Source organism: Ovis aries, chromosome X (genome assembly GCF_016772045.2).
Source record: "Ovis aries strain OAR_USU_Benz2616 breed Rambouillet chromosome X, ARS-UI_Ramb_v3.0, whole genome shotgun sequence".
In the NCBI taxonomy this organism is placed as follows: Eukaryota; Metazoa; Chordata; class Mammalia; order Artiodactyla; family Bovidae; genus Ovis; species Ovis aries.
The window spans coordinates 63391665-63414759 of record NC_056080.1 but is presented as its reverse complement, the minus strand read 5'-3'; the positions used below and the strand labels follow the sequence as shown (position 1 = coordinate 63414759).

Sequence of the window (23095 nt, the reverse complement as noted above, 5' to 3'; positions counted from 1 at the left end):
CTCAATATGTCTTGCCACTCCCTTCTGACTTGTAAATTATGTGCTGAAATATCTGCTGATAGTCTTAGGTGGTTTTCCTTGAATGTAATAAGTTGTTTTTTTCTCTTGCTGCTTATAAGATTCTCTCTTTATCCTTAACTTTTACCATTTTAACTATACTGTATCTTGGTGTGGTTTTCTTTGGGTTCATCTTATTTGTAACTCTCTGGGTTTTCTGGACCTAGATATCTGTTTCCTCTCCCAGATGAGGGTTGTTTTCAGCCATTATTTCTTCAAGTAATTTTTCCGGCCCTTCTCTCTCTTCTCCTTCTGGGACCCCTTTAATGTGACTAATAATATTCTTGATGTTATCCAAGAGGTCCCTTAAAATATCTTTACTTTTTAAAAATTCACTTTTTAAATTCTTTTTTCATTTTGTTGCTCTAAGTGATTCCCATTACTTTATCTTCCAGCTCACTAATTTGCTGTTAAATCCCTGAAATGCATTTTTAGCTCAGTTATAACTTCTGTTTGGTTCTTTCTTATAGTAATATTTTCTTCTCTATTATTCTCCTGAGTTTGGTGAGCATCTTTTTAACCATTATTTTGAACACTTTATAAGGTAGATTGTTTAAGTACTTTTCATTAAAATCTTTTTCTGGGGATTTGGTCTTTGGCTTGGAACATATTCTTCTATATCCTCATTTTGTATGACTCTATGCTTGAAGTGAAGTGAAATGAAGTCAAATTGCTCAATCGTGTCCGACTCTTTGCAACCCTATGAACTGTAGCCTACCAGGCTTCCCCATCCATGGGATTTTCCAGGCAAGATGCTATGCTTATCTATATATATTAGGCAAAATAGCTACCTCTCCTGGTCTTGAATTAGAGTTCTTGTATAATAGATGATCTATGGAGCCTGGAAACACATCCTTCCCTGGACTCAGAGCCAAGCACTAAAGAGATGTCCCTTATGTGGGTTTTTGTGGGGCCACAGCTGCTAATGGGGAGAGTGAGGCAAAGTGTGTGTGCTTATGCCCTCAGTTGTAGCACAGCTGTTGCGTGGAAGACTGAAGATGGGATGCATGCTGACCTGGTTGAAGAACAATTATTATATGGGGGTGGACTCCTGGTGCTCCCCTGGCCCAGCTGTGGTAAGATTGCTGTGCAGGTGGAGAGCACAGGATAACTGCCTGATCTCACTGCATTGCAACTGCTGTACTCAGGAGGGTGGGGGTGGGGGGGATAGTGTTCTCACCCAGTCCATGTATAGTACAGCTGTTGTGTGAGGTAGGCAAGTGCTCAGGGTGCTCACCCAGCCAGGTTGTTGTGTAGGGTGTGCAGAGCATGTACAATTGTGTAACCAGGCTAGAAAGCGGACACAAAAAATGGCACCTACCAGCTCAGTCACCAGCAGTTTAGGATATTATTGCAAAAACGGTGACAGCCAATGCTTCTGTCCCTAAAGAAAGTCTCAGGAAATTTCTGCCTCTCTAGTAGCTGCTGCAAGATCAGTAAGTAGGTCTCCCTTACTTTAAGTGCTTTTCAAACTGTTGCTTTTCCTCTGGATCTCAGTGTGAATGGGATTGTCTATGAACCATTTAAATGCAGGTTCTTCATTCCCTATAGTTCTTCAATTCTCCTGGAACTCTTAATCCCCATTGATTTTTTTTTTAGCTTTTTATTTTTTAAATTTTAATATCTTTAATTCTTACATGCGTTCCCAAACATGAACCCCCCTCCCACCTCCCCTCCCCATAACATCTCTCTGGGTCATCCCCATGCACCAGCCCCAAGCATGCTGCACCCTGCGTCAGACATAGACTGGCGATTCAATTCTTACATGATAGTATACATGTTAGAATGTCATTCTCCCAAATCATCCCATCCTCTCCCTCTCCCTCTGAGTCCAAAGGTCCGTTATACACATCTGTGTCTCTTTCCCTGTCTTGCATACAGGGTCGTCATTGCCATAAAACCAGACATTTTAGGATCTTGTCTTTCTGTTGCTGGATCCAGGGGTTGAGGTGCCTGTTCTGGGGTTCAATCTCTTCACTCCTCAAAGGAAAATTCCATATTTGGGTATCCCTCACAACTGTAGGTCACTGCTCCTAGAGTGGAATCCCAGGCAAGACCATGTCTCTGCCTCTCCTACCTGTTTCAAAGTGTCTCCTTTATCTTTTGTTTGTGAAGGTGCTGTCCATCTAGTTTTCAGATCTTTTTCAAAGGAAAATCATTCCAAATATAGCTATAAATTTGTTGTGTTCATAAGAGGAACTGTGTTCATGGTTTTCCTATGCTACCTTTTTGAACCTCTCCCTTCAGTCTCTCTTTTCTAAATTGAAGTTTAGTTGACTTAAAATATTGTGTTAATTTCAGATATTATAAGATATTGAATATTGTTCCCTGCACTATACAGTAGCACCTTGTACTTATTTATTTTATCTATAGTAATCTGTATCCATTAATCCAGTACTCCTAATTTATCTATCCCCCCTTTCCTCCCTCTGTGGTAACCCCAAGTTTGTTTTCTATGTCTATGAGTTTGTTTCTGTTTTGTATGTAGATTCATTTGTTTTATTTTTTACCTTCCACATGTATTTGTCTTACTTACTTCGCTTAGTATGATATTCACTAGGTCCATCCATGTTGCAGCAAATTGCATTATAGCTAATATTCTGTTGGATGTATGTATTCCACATCTTCTTAAGCCAGTTTTATGTTAATGGGCACTTGAGTTGTTTCCTTGTTTTGACTATTGTAAATAATGTTGTTTATGAACATTAGGGTGTATGTATCTTTTCAAAATAGAGTTTTCATCTTTTCCAGATATATGCCTAGGAGTGATACTGCTGGATCATATGATAACTCTCTTTTTAGTTTTTTAAGGAAACTTCATACTGTTTTCCATAGTGGTGCCACCAGTTTACATCTTCACCAACAGTGTAGGAAGGTCTCCTTTTCTCCACACCCTTTCCAGAATTTATTATTTGTAGACTTATTGATCATGGCCATTCTGACCGATGATAACTCATTGTGGTTTCGATTTGCATTTCTCTAGTAATTAATGATCTCGAGCATCTTTTCATGTGCCTATTGGCTGTCTGTACATCTTCTTTGGAGATGTGTCTATTTAAGTTTTCTGACAATTTCTATTGCACTTTTTGATATTGAATTATATAAACTGTTTTTATATTTCAGATATTAAACCATTGTTTGTTGAATTATTTGCAAATAACTTCTGTCATTCTGTAGGTTGTCTTTTTATTTTGTTGATGTTTTCCTTATAATTTGTTTTTACTTTGTTTGCCTTGGAAGATTGACCAAAGAAAACATTGCTATGATTTATGTCAGGTAATATTTTGCCTATGTTAACCTCTAGGAGTTTTTTGGTGTCAGGTCTTATATTTAGGTCTTTAAACCATGTTGAGTTTATTTTTGTATATAGTATGAGGAAGTGTTCTAATACTGATTTACATGTAGCTGTCCAACTTTTCCAACACCACTTGCTAAAGACTCCTTTTCTCCATTATATATTATGCCTCCTTTGTCATTGTTGTTGTTCACTCGCTCAGTCATATCTGACTCTTTGTGAACCCATGGACTGTAGCATGCCAGTCCACATGGTAGCATGTGCTTTACCATCTCCTGGAGCTTGCACAAACTCATGTCCATTGAGTCAGTGATGCCATCCAACCATCTCATCCTCTGTCATCCCCTTCTCCTCCTGCCTTCAATCTTTCCCAGCATCAGGGTCTTTCCCAATGAGTTGGCTCTTCACATCAGGTGGCCAAAGTATTGGAGCTTCAGCTTCAGCATCAGTCCTTCCAATGAATATTTAGGATTGACTGATGTGATCTTCTTGCAGTCCAAGGGACTTTCAAGAGTCTTCTCCAGCACCACAGTTCAAAAGTATTCTTCAGTATTCAGCCTTCTTTATGGTCCAACTCTCACATCCATACGTGAATATTGGAAAAACCATGGCTTTGACTATATCGACCTTTGTCAGCAAAGTAATGAATGTCTCTGCATTTTAATGTGCTGTCTAGGTTGGTCATAGCTTTTCTTCCAAGAAGCAAGCATCTTTTAATTTCATGGCAGCAATCACCATCTACACTGATTTTGGAGCCCAAGAAAATAAAGTCTCTCACTGTTTTTGTCGTTTTCCCATCTATTTGCCATGAAGTGATGGGACTGGATGCCATGATCTCAGTTTTTGAACGTTGAGTTTTAAGCCAGCTGTTTAACTCTCCTCTTTCCCTTTCATCAAGAGGCTCTTTAGTTCTTCTTCACTTCTGCTATAAGGGTGGTGTCATCTGCATATCTGAGGTTATTGATATTTCTCCTTGCAGTCTTGATTCCAGCTTGTGCTTCTTCCAGCCCAGCATTTCACGTGATATTCTCTGCATACAAGTTAAATAAGCAGAGTGGCAATATACAGCCTTGAGATACTCCTTTCTCAATTTGGAACCAGTCTGTTGTTCCATGTTCAGTTTTATTGCTTGACACCAAGAGCACAAGCAATAAAATTTTAAAAATCATTTAATTAGATAATAGCAAAATTAAAATTTTTCTGTGACGGACCATCAAGGAAGCGAAAAGGCAACCCACAGAAGGGCAGTAAATGTTGGGAAATCATACATTTGTTAAAGGACTTGTACTTAGAATATAGAAAGAGCTCTTACAATTTGATAATATGAAAACAAATAAATTTTTTAATGGGCAAAGGATGTGTATAGACAGTTCTCCAAAGAACATATTCACATGACCAGTAAACATATGAGAGATTCTTGACATCATTAGTCATCAGAGATAGGCACATCAGAACACAGTGATCAAAAAAAAAGTGATCTACCACTTGGTACCCACTAAGATGGGTATAATAAAAAAGACTTAATAATAAATATTGACAAGGATGTAAAGAAATTGGTGATCTCATACACTGTGTTACTCTACAGTAGTACAGCTGCTTTGGAAAACAGTCTGGCTAAGTTCCTTAGACGGTTAAACATGGAGTTACCACATAACCCAGTAATTTTACTTCAAGGTATATACCCATAAAAATTAAAACAAATGCTAAACAAAGACTTATATAGAAATGTTCATAGCAGCATTATTCATAATAGCCAAAAATGGGAGCAACCCAAATGTCTACCAACTGATGAATGGATAACAAAATGTCATATGGCCATTAAAAAAATGAAGTGTTGATACATGCTACAACATGGACCTTGAAAACATTATGCTGAATGAAAGATGCCAATCATAAAGGACTGCATACTGTGTGACTTAGGACATTTATCCAAAATGTCCAGAATGGTCCGATTTATGGGTGAGTGAAGTGAGTGAAGTCACTCAGTCATGTCCAACTCTTTGCGACCCCATGGACTATAGCCTACCAGGCTCCTCTGTCCATGGGATTTTCCAGGCAATAGTACTGGAGTGGATTGCCATTTCCTTCTCCAGAGGATCTTCCTGACCCAGGGATCGAGCCTGTGTCTCCTGCATTGTAGACAGACGCTATACTGTGAGCCACTGGGGAAGTCCAATTTATGGGTATTGACTGCTGATGGGCACGGTTGTTTCCTTTCAGGGGGATGAAAATATTCTAAAATTGGTTGTGGTAGTGGTGACAGAATTCTGTGAGTATACTAAAAGCTGTTGAATTGTACACTTTAAATAGTGGTATGTGAATTATATCTCAATAAAGCTGATATACTTCAGGACCCCTGAAGAGAACTTGAAAAGATGGCATTTGTGTTCCAGAACATCTGCAATTTTGTTAGAGATATTTATGATCGCTATATTTATTAAGATCTTAAGGACAGAGAAAACTGGCTTCAGATATGAGCGTGAGAAAGTCATAAGTGCAAACACCTCTATTTGCTGGAGTTGGTTTGTATATTACCATAGGCAAGCCTGTGTTGCATTGGGGTGAGTAGCTGCATAGATGCATTTCTTTGTTGAAGATTAATGGTTCGCCTGAGCAGTGCTGAACAGGAGGGTAGTAATGCAAATGAAAATGCAAATAAAACTCTTCCAGTTCCCTAACTCGTTGAATGGCACTGTCATTCTTCCTGTTACCCAAGCTAGACATCTAGGAGTTATCCTCAACTCCTCCCTCACTCCCATTTCTATTACTAAGTCCTGTCAATTCTACCTCCTAAATATTGTGGCCATTCATTTTTTCCTATCTTCCACCATCACCAACCTAGTTCAGGTTATCATCTCTTACCTTGGCTACTACAGGAAACTTTTAGCTGGTCTCCTACCATCTCTTGCTTTCTTCATCTCTCCATCTAGCAACCAGAGTGATCTTTTAAATTTTCAAATACATGACCTTGCTTAATCTCCTTCAGTAGTGTCCCATTGCTCTTAAAAACCAAAATCCTGAACATGACCTACAAGGGCCTGCCTACCTGTCTGTCCTCATCTTGAGTCACTCTTTGCATCACTCTCCATACTGCTAACCACACTATACAAGGCCACCAGTTGCTATCTCCTAGACAAATTTGATGACCTCTTTCTTTATCCCGGCCTTCATTAACCACTGCCTCCTTACTGAAATTGTCTTTTCTTTTGTCCTTTATTTTCTCATCACTATTCTGTGTTACCTCTTTCTTCTTATCACCCAACTATGAACATTTCTAATATTCTCTACTCTTTCCTTCTCCATATTCTATAATCTGTCATTTAAGTGGGTTGATATTCTCCAAACTGAGTTCCAGTCCATATCTGCAACAGCCTACATATCTCCAAAGTTGCCTCAGTCTCAGCATGGTTAAATTAGAACTTAACATTATCTTGATCCCTTATCCCCAGAAACACTTTATTCCAATTTCTTCTTTTAGTGGTATCAGCTTTCTCTCAGCCACTCAAACTATACACTTTAAGCCATTTTTAATTGACCTATCTTCCATTCCCCATATCAAACCAAATTATACTGATTCTTCCTTTAGAACTTTTCTTACGTTTTTCCATTTCCATTGTCACTATTCTAGTTCTGACCCTCATCACTTCATACTTTGTCTCTTACAAGTCCATTTAGTCTCACTGTATTTGTTTTCTCACACTCAGGTCTGTTCTAAATACCATTATCATTTCAGTCTTATTAAAACTCCACTTTTATCATATAACTTTCCTTCTCAGAAAGTTTCAGTGAGTTTTCATTGCCAGCAGAATAAATTTCAAAATCTGTAGCCTGTTATGCAAAACCTTTAACATTCCAGCCCAATGTTTTACAAACTAACTTCCACAATATGTTAGTAAATGATCTACATACTCTGGATTAAACAAAGTTACATAGTTTCATTACTGTAAAACTTCCTAAAACTTTTAATGAACTAATGTTCATTATAATGCTCCAAGAGGTTATATATAGAATGTAGTACTTCCAAAATGTATTTGACTAAAGAACTCTATTTTTATACACCATCTGTTAACATTTTTCATGACACTAATGTTTTAAGGAAAAGCATCTAGGAAGTGCTTAGGTAGCCCCATCCTACATTTCCAGTCTTATTTCCCATTAATTTCCCTACGTCAATTGTCTGCTTGGGCCAAATGGCCATTAGTCCCCCTCAGACTCAAACACATTCTGAGTCTTTATTGATTGAGTTCTGCCCACGTGAAATGCCCATCTCTTTCTCTGTATATATGTTTTTAAGTTGAGATACAATTCATTTATCATAAAATTCACAATTTTAAAGTCTACAATTCAGTAGGTTTTAGTATATATACAAAATCCTGCAAATATCATTAGTATCTAAATCCAAAACATCTTCATCACCCTGAAAAGAAGTCCCATAACCATTAGCAGTCACTCCCAATTCCCTCCTCCCCCAGCTCCTGGCAGCTACCAATCTGCTGTCTCTCTGGATTTGCCTGTTCTGGATATTTCATATAACGTCTCTATAGCTAGATCACCTGTGCATCTGCCCTAAGATCATGTCTATTTGTTTGGTCATTGTTCAGTTAATCAGTTAAAAATCACAACGTGGTCATGTGTCAGGTTGTGAATATGCAAAGGTAGATGACATTCTGTCTGTAAGGAACTCCCAGCCTAGTGGGTTTGGAAGATCCCCTGAGAGGAGGGCATGGCAACCCACTCCAGTATTTTTGCCTAGAGAATCCCCATGGACAGAGGAGCGTAGCGGGCTACAGTCCATGGGGTCGCAAAGAGTTGGCCATGACTGGGTGACTAAACAAAGCACACAGCACAGCCTAGTGGAGGAGACAGACAATACAGGTTGTAAGTGCTGCTGTAGTGCTGTGAACAAAGTGTCATAGAAACAAAGTGGTACATATGTATTCATTGTGGAGAGTCAGGGAAAGCCTAAGAGGAGGTAGCATTTGACTGGATGTTGATTGATTTGTTCATTCATTTAGCAAATATGTATTGTGCCCTTATTATGTGCTTGGCACAGTGTTGGACCCTGAGGATACAAAGATGAACAAGAAAAGTTCCCTGTACTCAAGGAGCTCAACCTGGTAGAGGAGATACATAATGCACAGTTTAAAAACAATGTGATATAAGTTGTATTAGAGGAATGTAAAGCTTGCTGTGGGAACAGAGAAAGGAATAACTTTGCTTGTTAATTTGAAGAAAAAGTAGAACTTTTTATCAGGTGGATAAGGACTGGGTGGGAGTGGTGGCATTTCAAGCAGAAAAATTAGACCTCTGACTGGCAGCCCAATGCTCGTTCCTTTGACTGAGCTGAAGCATCTAATGCCTGTGTCACTGACTACTCCTTAATCATGTAACTGTGATCCTCTTTATACATGGATAACTTTATACAATGTCTCCCCAGAGGGATTATGTGTCATTTAGGATAAAAGCTTTGTCTTCTCCCTCTTAGCACCCTCATTCTCATAGTGTTTTATGCATAGTAATTTTTTATAAATCCACATGAGTGAGAGTACAGCTTAGATAATGTCATTGATACTCTCAAGAAGCTGCTGCTCAGGTCTTCTATCATATGTCCCCTTACAAGGGCTCGAAACTTCTTGTGTAGATGAAGGGTTTTAACATGGAATGAGCACACAAGTGCTCCCTTTGTGGTCCATCTCCTATACGAGAATTGTGAAAGTAGCTCCTTAGACTAATCCTTTTTGCTATCGCAAAATCTTGTGATCAACCATGTTAAAAGACAAAGCGGAAATCGGTTAACAATGGCAGAGTAGAAGGACATGTGTTCATCTCCTCCTACAAGAGCACCAAAATTTCAACTAAGTGTTGAACAACCATCAACAGTAGGACCCTGGAACCTACCAAAAAATATACCCCACATCCAAAGACAAAGGAGAAGCTGCAACGAGACAGTAGGAAGGGCACAATCACAGTAAAATCAAATCCCATACCTGCCAGGTAGGTGATCCACAAACTGGAGAACAATAATAACAAAGAGCCTCTTCATAAAAGTGAAAGATACACAGATGACACCACCCTTATGGCAGAAAGCAAAGAGGAACTAAAGAGCCTCTTGGTGAAAGTGAAAGAAGAGAGTGAAAAAGTTGGCTTAAAACTCAACATTCAGGAAACAAAGATTGTGGCATCTGGTCCCATAACTTCATAGCAAATAGATGGGGAAACCATGACAGACTTCTTTTCTTGGGCTCCAGAATCACTGCAGATGGTGACTGCAGCCAAGAAATTAAAAGACGCTTGCTCCATGGAAGGAAAGTTAGGACCAACCTAGACAGCATATTAAAAAGCAGAGACATTACTTTGCCAACAGAAGTCCGTCTAGTCAAAGCTTTGGTTTTTCCAGTGGTCATGTATGGATGTGAGAGTTGGACTATATAGAAAGCTGAGTGTCAAAGAATTGGTGCTTTTGAACTGTGGTGTTGAAGAAGACTGTTGACAGTCCCTTGACAGCAAGGAGATCCAACCAGTTCATCCTAAAGGAAATCAGTCCTGAATATTCATTGGGAGGACTGATGCTGAAGCTGAAACTCCAGTACTTTGGCCACCTGATGTGAAGAGCCAACTCATTGGAAAAGACCCTGATGCTGGGAAAGATTGAAGGCAGGAGAAGGGGACAACAGAGGATGAGATGGTTGGATGGCATCACTGACTCCATGGACATGAGTTTGAGTAAATTCCGTGAGTTGGTGATGGACAGGGAAGCCTGGCGTACTGCAGTCCATGGGGCAAAAAAGAATTGGACGTGACTGAGCAACTGAACCGAACTGAACAGAACATGATCCTGCCCACCAGAGCAAGACTCAGTTTTTCCCACCACCACTCCCTCCCATCAGGAAGCTTGCACAAGCCTCTTAGCCTTTTCCATCAGAGGACAGACAGAAGAAGAAAGGAGGAGAGTCCCACAGAGTCTAAAACAAAAACCACACTATAGAAAGTAATGATGAAAAAGCAGAAAGTTATGTCCCAGATGAAGGGGCAAGATAAAACCCCAGAAAAACAACTAAATGAAGTGGATATAGACAACCTTCCTGAAAAAGAATTCAGAATAATGACAGTGAAGATGATCCAGGATCTCAGAAAAAGAATTGAGAAGGTGCAAGAAATGTTTACCAAGACCTACAGGAACTAAAGAACAAATGAACAGAGGTGGACAATACACTAGAAGGAATCAATAGCAGAATAGCTGAGGCAGCAGAATGGATAAGTGACGTGGAAGACAGAATGGTGGAATTCACTCACTGCCACAAAGCAGAATATAGAAAAAAGAATGAATAGAAATGAAGACAGCCTCAGAGACTTCTGGGACAACATTAAACACATCAATATTTGCATTACAGGGATCCCAGAAGGAGAAGAGTGAGAGAAAGGACCTGAGAAAATATTTGAAAAGAAATAGCTGAAAACTCACCTAACATGGAAAAGGAAATAGTCAACTAAGTCCAGGAATCACAGTGTCCCAGGCAGGATAAACCCAAGGCAGAACACCCCGAGACACAGTAATCAAACTGACAAAAATTAAAGACAAAGATATTAAAAGCAAAAAGGGAAAATGACTAATAGCATATAAGGGAACCTCCCATAAGATTATCAGCTGATTTCTCAACAGAAATTCTACAAGCCAGAAGAGAATGGCATGATATATTTAAAGTGATGAAAGAGCAGAACCTACAACCAAGAATACTCTACCCAGCGAGACTCTCATTTATATTTGATGGAGAAATCAAAAGTTTTCCAGACAAGCAAAAGTTAAAAGAGAATTCAGCACCAGAAAACCCAAGATAAGGAAAAGATCTACAAAAACGAAACCCAGAACAATTAAGAAAATGGTACTAGGATCATACATATTGATAATTACCTTAAATATAAATTGATTAAATGTACCAACCCAAAGACAGAGTGGCTGGCTATATGAAAACATGTGCTTGTATGCACTTCCACTTACCACCTCACTCTGCTTTTAACCCCCTAAATTGTATGTAATTATTTTGTATTGTTAGGTTAATCTTGTTTCCATTATGGCTTGTGATTATATTTTATTTTTTATCTGGCTACGGATTGTGAAAACAGATAAACATCTTTTACTATTGTGATTATGTAACTATTACTCATTTAATACCTTTGTATCATGATTGGTTGACAGAAAATAATAGAATTCTATTTCACTAAAACTACCATTTAATAGAAAAACCTGTAATCACTTTTTAAATTTTTTTCATTTAGTTTTAATTGAATGATAATTGCTTTACAATATTATGTTGGTTTCTGCCATACATCAACGTGAATCAGCCATAGGTATATGTATGTCCCCTCCCTCTTGAACCTCCCTCTCACCTCCCACCCCATCCCACCCCTTTAGGTTGTTACAGAGCCACAGTTTGAGCTCCCTGAGTCATAACAGCAAATTCCCACTGCCTATCTATTTTACACATGGTAGTGTATGTGTTTCCATGCTACTCTCTCCATTTGTCCCACCCTCTCCTTCCCCGCCCCTGGTGTCCATAAGTCTGTTCTCTATGTCTCCATCTCTGTTGCTGCCCTCCAAATAGGTTCATCAGTACCATCTTTCTAGATTCCATATTTATGCATTAATATATGATATTTGTTTTTCTTTGTCACTTAACTTCACTCTGTAAATAGGGTCTAGGTTCATCCACCTCAAATGCATTCCTTTTTATGGCTGAGTAATACTCCATTTTGTACATGTACCATAGCTTCTTTATCCGTTCATCTGTCAACAGACATTTAGGTTGCTTCCATGTCCTAGCTATTGTAAATAGTGCTACAGTAAACATTGGGGCACATGTATCTTTTTCAGTTAAGGTTTTCTCAGGGTATATGCCCAATAGTGGGATTGTTGGGTCATATGATAGTAGTTTTAGTCCTAGTTTTTTAAGGAATCTCTATACTGTCTTCCATAGTGGCTGTATCAGTTTGTGTAATTACTTTTTAAATCCAGATGCACATTAGAATTATCTTGGAATTTTTTGAAAAATACAGATGCCCAGATACTGTTTTTTTCTCCAAAGCTCCAGATGTGATTCTGATGAGCAGACTTGTTTAAAAACAACTGAACTATGTGATGATCTTTTATTTTTATCTAGTTTGTTTCACTTGTTCTATTTCATTTAGTTTATATTTTCCAATTTCTCTTTTTGTTCTTTCTCAAGTCTTTATCAAGTGTAGTAGAAAAGGTTTTGTGTATATATGTATATGCATATATATAATTTATGACATGTATGTATTTTAGAAAAATTATGAATTTTTCCTAGCTAAAAAATCTATGACATTTTGATTCCACTTGTTTGACTAAGTATGAGTAGAATGCTAGATTTCTAATTTACATTCACTCAAAACTTTAATATAATTCCATTTATTCTGGCATATACTATTACTGCTAAAAGTCTAGAAAGCTTATTATCTTAGTGATTTAAAAAATTTTAATGAGGCTTGAAACTTCTATTAAAATAATCCAATTCTGAGAATATAAAGAAATACTATGTTGTTTTAAAAAATGGAAAATTTAACATGTGATGGAATATTATTAACTAAATTAGAGATTTTGTTCAAATTTTACAAAATTTTATGCTAGTGTCCATTCTTTGTTCTCATACATTATTCAAGATTCTACGTTGTATTTAGTTACATTGAGCAACTTCAGCTGCACTCAATAAATTCTGATAAATTCTCTTTTCATTTTTATTCTGTTGCAGATACTGTCTAATTTTCCTTGTTACAGCTTCTTAGATATACCCATCATTTAAAAGTGGACATTTAATTTCCAAATACATGGTTTTTTTTAAGTATCTTTGATATTAATCTCTCATTTTGATATTAATTTCCTATTTAAATGTTTTCTTCTCTGCAATCACCCTGTGTTTTTTCAGTCTTTTAACTTTATTGAGGCTTTCAGTGGCCTAAGTCAAAGGTCTCTCTTGGTACATGTCACATTGCATATGTGGGTTATTTTCAAATGTCTTTTGATACTGATTTCTAACATAATTCCATGGTGGTTAAAGACTGTATGATTTCAAAACCTTTCGAATGTGAATTTTTTGCACCTTGTTTTATGTCCCTGGATATGCTCTACTGTCTCCTGGTTTATAGTCTTTGGGAACTTGAATAGAATTTGTACCCTACTGTTGTGTGAAAATTGTGTAAATCTTAATTATGTTGAGTTGGTTTATAGTGCTTTTCGAGTCTGCTGCATCCTTTTACTTTTCTGTCTATTCATTCTATTAATTTTTGAGAGTTTGATATTGAAACTCCAACTAAAAATCTGAATTTATCTACTTAATAAGTGTAATATATAATGGAACTCTGTGTAACTTTGTTCTGTATTTTCCAAGTCTCCTATACGTGTGTTATCATACATAATTTTAAAAATAAAATGAAAGAAAAAATAATTTAAAAAGAAATGTGTCCTGCATTCATAGCTAGGTAGATACCATCAACACAAAGATTAGTATTTTTAAATTACAATAAGTTGACTTCAAGTAAAACAGATTACCCTCCGTAATCAGTTTTTACCTTCAAAGCAAAAACTGAGGCTTTCTGGAGAAGGATTTCTGCCTCAAGATTCTAACAGAAATTTTGCCTGGGTTTCCAGCCTACTGGCCTGCCCTACAGATTTCAGACTCAAGATTACAACATCATGAGTTTATACAGGATGTTGATTTATACATAATGAATTTATACGTGAATTTATACAGATTTCAGACTCGAGATCACAACTACATGAATTTATAGCCTGCTAGCCTGCTCTACAGATTTCAAACTTGCCAACCAACCCCTATGTTGTGTGAGCCAGTTCCTTAAAATAAATCTCTATCGATATATGCAAAAAATAAAGATTAATATAAGCTCTGTTCCAAACACAGGACTGATTCAGGTCAAGAAAATTAAGAGATTCAATAAAACTGCAGACTCAGTAAAACTGATTCTTGACAAGCTTCTCTGAAAATTAGAGATAGGTATTAGGGAAATAATTGACTGAGGACAGCAACAAGGGAGGCTCCAAACAGGATACAGGTTTTTCTCCTGCTTCAGAAAAAACAGAACTCAGTGCAAGAGGACTTCACTGCTTTTTTAGTTTATATGTCACTTCATGAGGTCTTGCTATAGAACATGCTACAGCTGACAGAACTTAAAGGTGCTCTTCTCCTCTTCCAGAGCACAGGATTGCTCACAGAAGCTGTGAGTTTCTTCTTCGGTGTTGGCAGAGCACCCATTGTTTAATAATAATGGGATGCAGCTCTGATAGAATCAGTGCTACAGTGATTGTAACAGTAATACCTGTAAACCTCTTGTTCTTGGATTTTAGGAAGGCTACCCAGAAATGGAGATTCTCTGTCTGATGATCAAGTCCTGGAATATTGGCATATTTCTGTACAGTAAACGCATGTATGTATCTACTGAAAAATGGTGCAGCCTGGCACTGCGTCTCCTTAACTACCTTGGCTCCCTCAAGAGCACCTATGAAACTCAGGTGAGGAAGAAGACGGTTGGGGGGGATGGCATGACTCAGGGGGATAGAGAGGTTCTATGTAGCTCTCAGTAAGGATACAGCCCTACCTTTGTTGACTAGGAAAGGATCTTGACCATTGTTCCTCTTGGTAGTTCCATGAACTGCAAGAGTTATGGGACTATAAACAGTAATTTCTTAATTACTGAAAACCAGTAATTAGTGAAATTAGTGAAATTCTTAATTAGTGAAAACCAGGAAGAATGGCAAACAAGGCAAATTTAGGAATAGCAAGTGGAATCTAAGAAAAATGCCAAGGGTGAGCTCAGGAAAGATGTATCACTGTCAATACCAGTGCACATAGGGAAGACCTCTCTGCAAACAGTGACTGTTTAAAAAGACATTTTCTGCAGGAATTATTTTGAGCAGAATTATTTCTGGGCCCCTACCTCACCAGGAGAGGCTTGATGGAGAAAAAGTTTTGGTATCAAATAAGAGCAAAGGATATTTTATGTTTTAAGTACCTTATCTTTTATAATAGCTGCTAGTAAAATTAAACGTAGTGTCACAGGATCCCTTTTCCCCAAGAGAGCACTGTATGTTCTCCCCAGAGTGGTGCTTCATGTCTCAGAAGGTAAAGGTTAGATTCTCATGCCATCAACATGGGTCTGGGAAGCTTTCCCACATTTCCCTTCCTCTCAAGAAATGTATTTGCTGTTCTCTTTCCCAGGTGAATATTCTGTACAGTGAGCTTGTGGAAGCATTAGAAAAAAACAAGCGCTCAGCTTTTAATGAAGAGTGAGAACTGCTGGAACAAGGTATATACACTGGAAAGCTGACAGCAACTTGAAGATGTGTGGTTCTAAGATGTTGAATGTTTAAATTCTTACCAAGCTTGCTGTTGTGTTTCTGTTTTCTCTTGCCCTGTTTTCATGTTAAAGTGAAATTTTCCAAAAATAAAAGCATTTTGACTTTTACTATTGTGACCAGCTCATTTCTGAGGGACAAATGATTTTTCCAAAATGCTAAAGAACATATATACATATATATATTGGGCTTTCCTGGTGGCTCAGACAGTAAAGAATCTGCCTGCAGTGCAGGAGACCCATGTTCAGTCCCTGGACTGAGAAGATCCCCTGGAGGAGGAAATGGCAACCCACTCCAGTATTCTTGCCTGGAGAATTCCATAGACAGAGGAGCCTGGAGGGCTACAGTCCATGGGGTTGCAAAGAGTCAGACACAATGGAGCAATTATTGAAATAGCCCATGTGAGAGCAAAATGATTCATGCCCCACGTGAACAAAAGGGGATGTTCATCCTGATCCGATACAGATTGCATTTTATTTGAGAAGTGCTCTAATTCCCAATACCTGAACATAAGAGAACCATAGACATCAGATGGACCTTAGTGGTCTGTGGGCCCAGCATTGATCAGATTTCATGCAATCTATGACATCCTTGAGACTTGGTTGTCCAGGCTCTATCAGAACATATCCTGACAGAAAACACAATCTTGAGACAATGCAATCCACCATTTTTTTGCTAATTAGTAAAATACGCTTCCTCATACTGAACAGAAATTTGTCTCATACCAGGCTTGCTTCCTCTGTCCCTCTATCATCCTGGCTTTTTTCTTCTGGTTATACATCCTCAGACTCCCTCACTTGTTCCTCATATGATGTAGTTACCTCACCTTTCTCAGAGCCAAAGCCCACGTTCCAGTGAGGTCTGACCCACACAGAGTTCAGCAAACTCATTCTGGCCAGAGTTGCATTAGTGTACTGTAAGATTCAGTTCAGTTCAGTTGCTCAGTCGTGTCCGACTCTTTGCGACCCCATGAATCACAGCACGCCAGGCCTCCCTGTCCATCACCAACTCCTGGAGTTCACTCAAATTCATGTCCATCGAGTCGGTGATGCCATCCAGCCATCTCATCCTCTGTCGTCCCCTTCTCCTCCTGCCCCCAATCCCTCCCAGCATCAGGGTCTTTTCCAGTGAGTCAACTCTTCGCATCAGGTGGCCAGAGTATTGGAGTTTCAGCCTCAGCATCAGTCCTTCCAAAGAACACCTAGGACTGATCTCCTTTAGGATGGACTGGTTGGATCTCCTTGCAGTCCAAGGGACTCTCAAGAGTCTTCCCCAACACCACAGTTCAAAAGCATCAATTCTTCGGCTCTCAGCTTTCTTCACAGTCCAACTCTCACATCCATACATGACCACTGGAAAAACCATAGCCTTGACTAGATGGACCTTTGTTGGCAAAGTAGTATCTCTGCTTTCCAATATGCTATCTAGGTTGGTCATAACTTTCCTTCCAAGAAGTAAGCGTCTTTTAATTTCATGGCTGCAATCACCATCTGCAGAAGCCCCATTTTGGAGCCCAGAAAAATAAAGTCAGCCACTGTTTCCCCATCTATTTGCCATGAAGTGATGGGACCAGATGCCATGATCTTTGTTTTCTGAATGTTGAGCTTTAAGCCAACTTTTTGACTCTGCTCTTTCACTTTCATCTAGAGGCTTTTTAGTTCCTCTTCACTTTCTGCCATAAGGGTGGTGTCATCTGCATATCTGAGGTTATTGATATTTCTCCTGGTGATCTTGATTCCAGCTTGTGCTTCTTCCAGCCCAGCGTTTCTCATGATGTACTCTGCATATAAGTTAAATAAGCAGGGTGACAATATACAACCTTGACGTATTCCTTTTCCTTTTTGGAACCAGTCTGTTGTTCCATGTCCAGTTACAACTGTTGCTTCCTGACCTGCATATAGGTTTCTCAAGAGGTAGGTCAGGTGGTCTGGTATTCCCATCTCAGAATTTTCCACAGTTTATTGTGATCCACACAGTCAAAGGCTTTGGCGTAGTCAATAAAGCAGAAATAGATGTTTTTCTGGAAATCTCTTCTGCTTTTTGGATGATCCAGTGGATGTTGGCAATTTGATCTCTGGTTCCTCTTCCTTTTCTAAAACCAGCTTGAACATCTGGAAGTTCACGGTTCATGTATTGCTGAAGCCTGGCTTGGAGAATTTTCAGCATTACTTTACTAGTGTGTGAGATGACACTGACTTTTTTCCCCAGTTGGTTTGTATAAACATTTTTTAACTTATGATTTTGAAATAGTTTCATACTGACAGGAAAGGTACAAGTTACTACATACCCTTTACCCAGAGTCCCCATTTGTTAATATTTTAGCACATTGCCTTACCATTCTCTGTTTTTCTTTCTGAATCATTCAAGATTAATTTGCAGACTTCTCACTCCATTACCCTTTTGCCACATTGTGTATTTCCTAAAAATAAGAATACTATTCTGCCAAATGACCACAGTACAGCAATCAATATTAGAAAATTCACAATGATACAATTCTACCACCTAATCCACAGACTCCTTTCAAATTGCATTGATTGTCTTAATAAAGCCCTTTATAAGTTCAGGATCATAAGTTGCTTTTAGATGTCATGTCTCTCATCTGCAAACCAAAGTTTCTCAGTCTTCCCTGATCTTTCATGACCTTGACACTTTTGAAGAATGTAGGCTAATTACTTTGTAACATGAACCTCCACATCTGTGTAGCTGGTGTTTCCTAATGATTAATTTATACACATTTGGTAAGCACACCCACAGAAGTGATGTGTTCTCCGTGCATCGTACAGACACACAGTGTCAGTTTGTTTCATTGATGGGTATGGTTAAGACAATGTCTACCATATTAATAATTCATAATTATGAAGTATCTTGTGGAAGATACTTTAAGATCAAATATCCTGTTCCTCATTAAACTCTCACTAGTTTTAGCATCCACTGATGACTCTTGCCTGAATCCATTTTTACTGTGATGGTTACTAAATGTTGATTTTTTAAAAAATCTCCATCATTCCCTCTTCATTTATTAGTTGGCATGTGTAAAGAAGAGCATTTTCCCCTTATTCATACTTTAAAAATCCATTTTAGTATAGACTAAACTGGCCACCTGATGCAGAGTTGACTCACTGGAAAAGACCCTGATGCTGGGAAAGATTGAGGGCAGGAGGAGAAGGGGACGACAGAGAATAAGATGGTTGAATGACATCACCGACTTGATGGACATGGGTTTGGGTGAACTCTGGGAGTTGGTGATGGACAGGGAGGCCTGGCGTGCCACAGTTCATGGGGTCACAAAGAGTTGGACACGACTGAGCGACTGAACTGAACTGAACTGACTGGATTCCTATCTTATTCAGTGTTATAATACACTATTATCACTATTTTGCTACTCAGAGTTGCCTCCTATGTGCTTTTGACATGTCCCCATCATTCACTAAACAATTTCTTACTCTGTGACAAAATAAAATGTTGCAGGCTCGTCTTGCACTTTCCCTGCTCCTGTACCAGAATCAGTTATTTCTCCAAGGATCCCATATTCCTTTTAATGGAGAATGGTAGTTATTATCCAATATCTGAGTGCTAGGTGTACTAGGGTGCAATTGTTTCTACAGCCTCTCAGTGGACAGAATTAGGAAATAAATGTGTGGTGTATACATACCTACAGATAAAACTAAATCTCTTCAGTTGTGTCCAACTCTTTGCAACCTTATGGACTGTAACCCACCAGGCTCCTCTGTCCATGGGATTCCCCAGGCAAGAATACTGGAGTGGATTTCTGTACCCTCCTCCAGGGGATCTTCCTGAGCCAGGGATCTAACCTGAGTCTTACGTTGCCCGCATTGGCAGGCGGGTTCTTTACCACTAGCGCCACCTGGTGAATATATGTATATATAAAACTTCATACTGATAGGATCATACTAAGTTCATACTGATAACTTCCATTTTTAATCCAACACCAGAGGATTTATTCTAGCCTTCTTCCTTTTCCATATTTGCAGCTATCTCTGCCAACATTGAGAAACCTGACTCCTATTAACTTCAAATATTCACTTATTTGCTCAATCTCCCTGTTTGAGAACAATCTCCCAGTCAGGCCTCAGTCCTGATGCCACCATACTGACCATGAGGGCCGTCCAAAAAGCCCTGGCAAACACTAGCCAAGTCATCAGCTAAGCTCCCGGCCCAGGGAAGGAGCAAGGTGAGTCCCTTCCGAGTCCCCCACCAAAGGGAAGGGCAAGGAAGCACATTTACATTTAAGCAGGCGTTTCATAGTGTTGACTCACGAGACTTTTTATTGTTTACTCTCCCCAGTGTTCACCTTGGATTTTTTCCTATTTAGTTTTTGAGAAGTCAGCTCAAGTGTCAGTTCCTCAAAGAAACCTTTCTCAACCAGGTCAGGTTCTCTTGTCATATGCTGTCTTAGTGCTCTGTTTTATTCTTCATAGTTTGTAGATAACATATTTCCTTGTGGACTAATTTGATTAACATCTGTTTCCCTCAATAGCCTTTAAGCTGCAGAAGGGCAGACAGTGTTTATATCCCAGTATCTAGCACAGTGCCCAGCACTTTCAATAAGTATATTTGTTAATGAATGAAAACTAAGTTATTTTTTTTTTCATATATCCTGCTATTAATTGATATCTCAGCTTGTACTCGGAGAAGGCAATGGCACCCCACTCCAGTACTCTTGCCTGGAAAATCCCATGGACGGAGGAGCCTGGTGGGCTGCAGTCCATGGGGTTGCTAAGAGTCAGACATGACTGAGCGACTTCACTTTCACTTTCATGCACTGGAAAAGGCAATGGCAACCCACTCCAGTGTTCTTGCCTGGAGAATCCCAGGGATGGGGGAGCCTGGTGGGCTACTGTCTATGGGGTCGCACAGTCAGACATGACTGAAGCAATTTAGCAGCAGCAACAGCAGCTTGTACTTCCAGTCTAAGTGCATTTATCACTATTAAACTGCTCTCACCAGTTGTTCTTTTTAAAATTTCTATCTTTGTTACAGTGTTATCCCTCTCAGACCCATATTATCTGCATATTTCATCAGTGCACCACATTATGTCTTCATCCAAGTAGGTGAAAAGATGTACTTAATAGGGAAGGGCTGAGACAAAGCTTGGTGGCAGGCCTTGCAGTCCTACCCACAAGTTCGTTCATTCATGCAACAAACACTTCCTGAACACTTTCTACTATATATTGAACATGGTTATAGGTAGTGGGGATAAAGTCATGAGTAAATTAGAAGACAAGGTCTCTCCTTCAAGGAGCTTACATCCAAGTGGAGGTGACAGATAAATTAGTATATAAATAAACTTTGATCCATTAACTAGCAGACTTTGGGATGATCACTCACCCATTCCATAATTGTACTATATACATTTTCCCAACTTTTTCACAAGGAAAAAGTCACACACGAGTGGCTGTCAATGCCTTGCTGGATCTAGATACACTATGTCTACAATGTTCCCCAGCTTTACCCATTTGTATATGCTCACCTCATTTCAGAAAAGAAAAGGAGCTTTGTCTTGTACTCTTTTTAGGTCGAGTTTTATAAACCCTTTGTGATCACTACTTCCCTTCCCTTTGCATGGTCTCATGCAAACCATCCTTTCCCATAAAAGAAACTTGCCTGGGGTTAAGATGAAATTTGCCTATCTAAAGCTTATGAAACCTACCATCCTCCCTTTAAAAAGGAGTATTTGGAGGCTAATTACTTTACAATATTGTATTGGTTTTGCCATACATCAACATGAATCTGCCTCCAATTTAAATAAATTTATATTAAAAAATAAAAGAGTATTTGTCCTTCTCTAAGATTCCCAGGAGAAATATCAATAACCTCAGATATGCAGATGACACCACCCTTATCGCAGAAAGTGAAGAGGAACTAAAAGCCTCTTGATGAAAGTGAAAGAGGAGAGTGAAAAAGTTGGCTTAAAGCTCAACATTCAGAAAACGAAGATCATGGCATCTGGTCCCATCACTTCATGGCAAATAGATGGGGAAACAGTGGCTGACTTTTTCTGGGCTCCAAAATGGGGCTTCTGCAGATGAAATTAAAAGACACTTACTCCTTGGAAGCAAAGTTATGACCAACCTAGATAGCATATTCAAAAGCAGAGACATTACTTTGCCGACTAAGGTCCGTCTAGTCAAGGCTATGGCTTTTCCAGTAGTCATGTATGGATGTGAGAGTTGGACTGTGAAGAAGGCTGAGTGCTGAAGAATTGATGCTTTTGAATTGTGGTGTTGGAGAAGACTCTTGAGAGTCCCTTGGACTGCAAAGGAGATCCAACCAGTCCATTTTGAAGGAGATCAGCCCTGGGATTTCTTTGGAAGGACTGATGCTAAAGCTGAAACTCCAGTACTTTGGCCACCTCATGCGAAGAGTTGACTCACTGGAAAAGACTCTGATGCTGGGAGGGATTGGGGGCAGGAGGAGAAGGGGACGACAGAGGATGAGATGGCTGGATGGTATTACTGACTCAATGGACATGAGTCTGAGTGAACTCCGGGAGTTGGTGATGGACAGAGAAGCCTGGCATGCTGCGATTCATGGGGTCAGAGTCGGAAATAACTGAGCGACTGAACTGGACTGAGGCTGCCAGCATTTTTCTTGTTCCCCATGGTTACAAACACCAGTGCAATGATCTCATCTACAGGTTCTTTCAACATCCTGAAATACAACCTGTCTCAGCCAGGAGACTCAAAATTATTTAAAGCACTCTGATGCTTTCCTACAATTTTCTTATTTACTATGATCCTCAGTTTCCTCTTTACCAATGTCTGCTTGACCCTTTCTAGTCTAATGAACAGTTTGTATGGTGGAGAAGACTAATGCAAAGGAGGAATTAAAGAGGCTGTCTGTCAACATTACACCATTTCATTTTTTACCCTGTGGTACTACTAGAATTCTTTTTACATGTGTTTATATTACGTTTAAAATTTTAAAAACTAATTAAAACATACCATTCTGCCCCAACTTGCAGACTTCATATCCTCCTTGATTTGCTTCTTGATGCAAACAAACTGAAAACAAGCGTCTCTCTCTTATTCCTAGCATTAGCTCATTTGGGGTCAGGCCTCCCTGATATAATTTTGACAGCTCCATGTTACTATTTTATATTCATCTTTGGTCAGATGCCATCTCTCCACCTTTTAAATGTCTCATCATCAAAGAACTCTTTCATTTACATCATTTTCTTTCCATACTTTTTTTACTTCTTCATTAAAATACTCCACAATTACAAGGTCAGAATTTAGCTTCTAAGAGCTTTAAAACCCTTTTGGAAGGGCAGTTGAGTAGAAAGTGCAGGAAAACTAACAGTGAATATATCCCTACTAAGCACGGAGCCCTTCATGTGT

The 23095-nt window shown here is 39.0% G+C and overlaps 1 protein-coding gene across 1 annotated transcript in view; it reads left to right on the top strand.

Moving 5' to 3' along the window:
- Positions 1 to 15844, top strand: part of TEX11 (testis expressed 11) — a 242760-nt gene extending 226916 nt beyond the window's left edge. Inside the window, exons 29-30 of the mRNA XM_015104932.4 lie at positions 14727 to 14891; positions 15598 to 15844. Of these exons, the coding sequence (XP_014960418.1) occupies positions 14727 to 14891; positions 15598 to 15669 (237 nt within the window). The 3' untranslated portion in view covers positions 15670 to 15844. The remainder of the gene's footprint in view (positions 1 to 14726; positions 14892 to 15597) is intronic.
- Positions 15845 to 23095: the final 7251 nt, after the last annotated feature.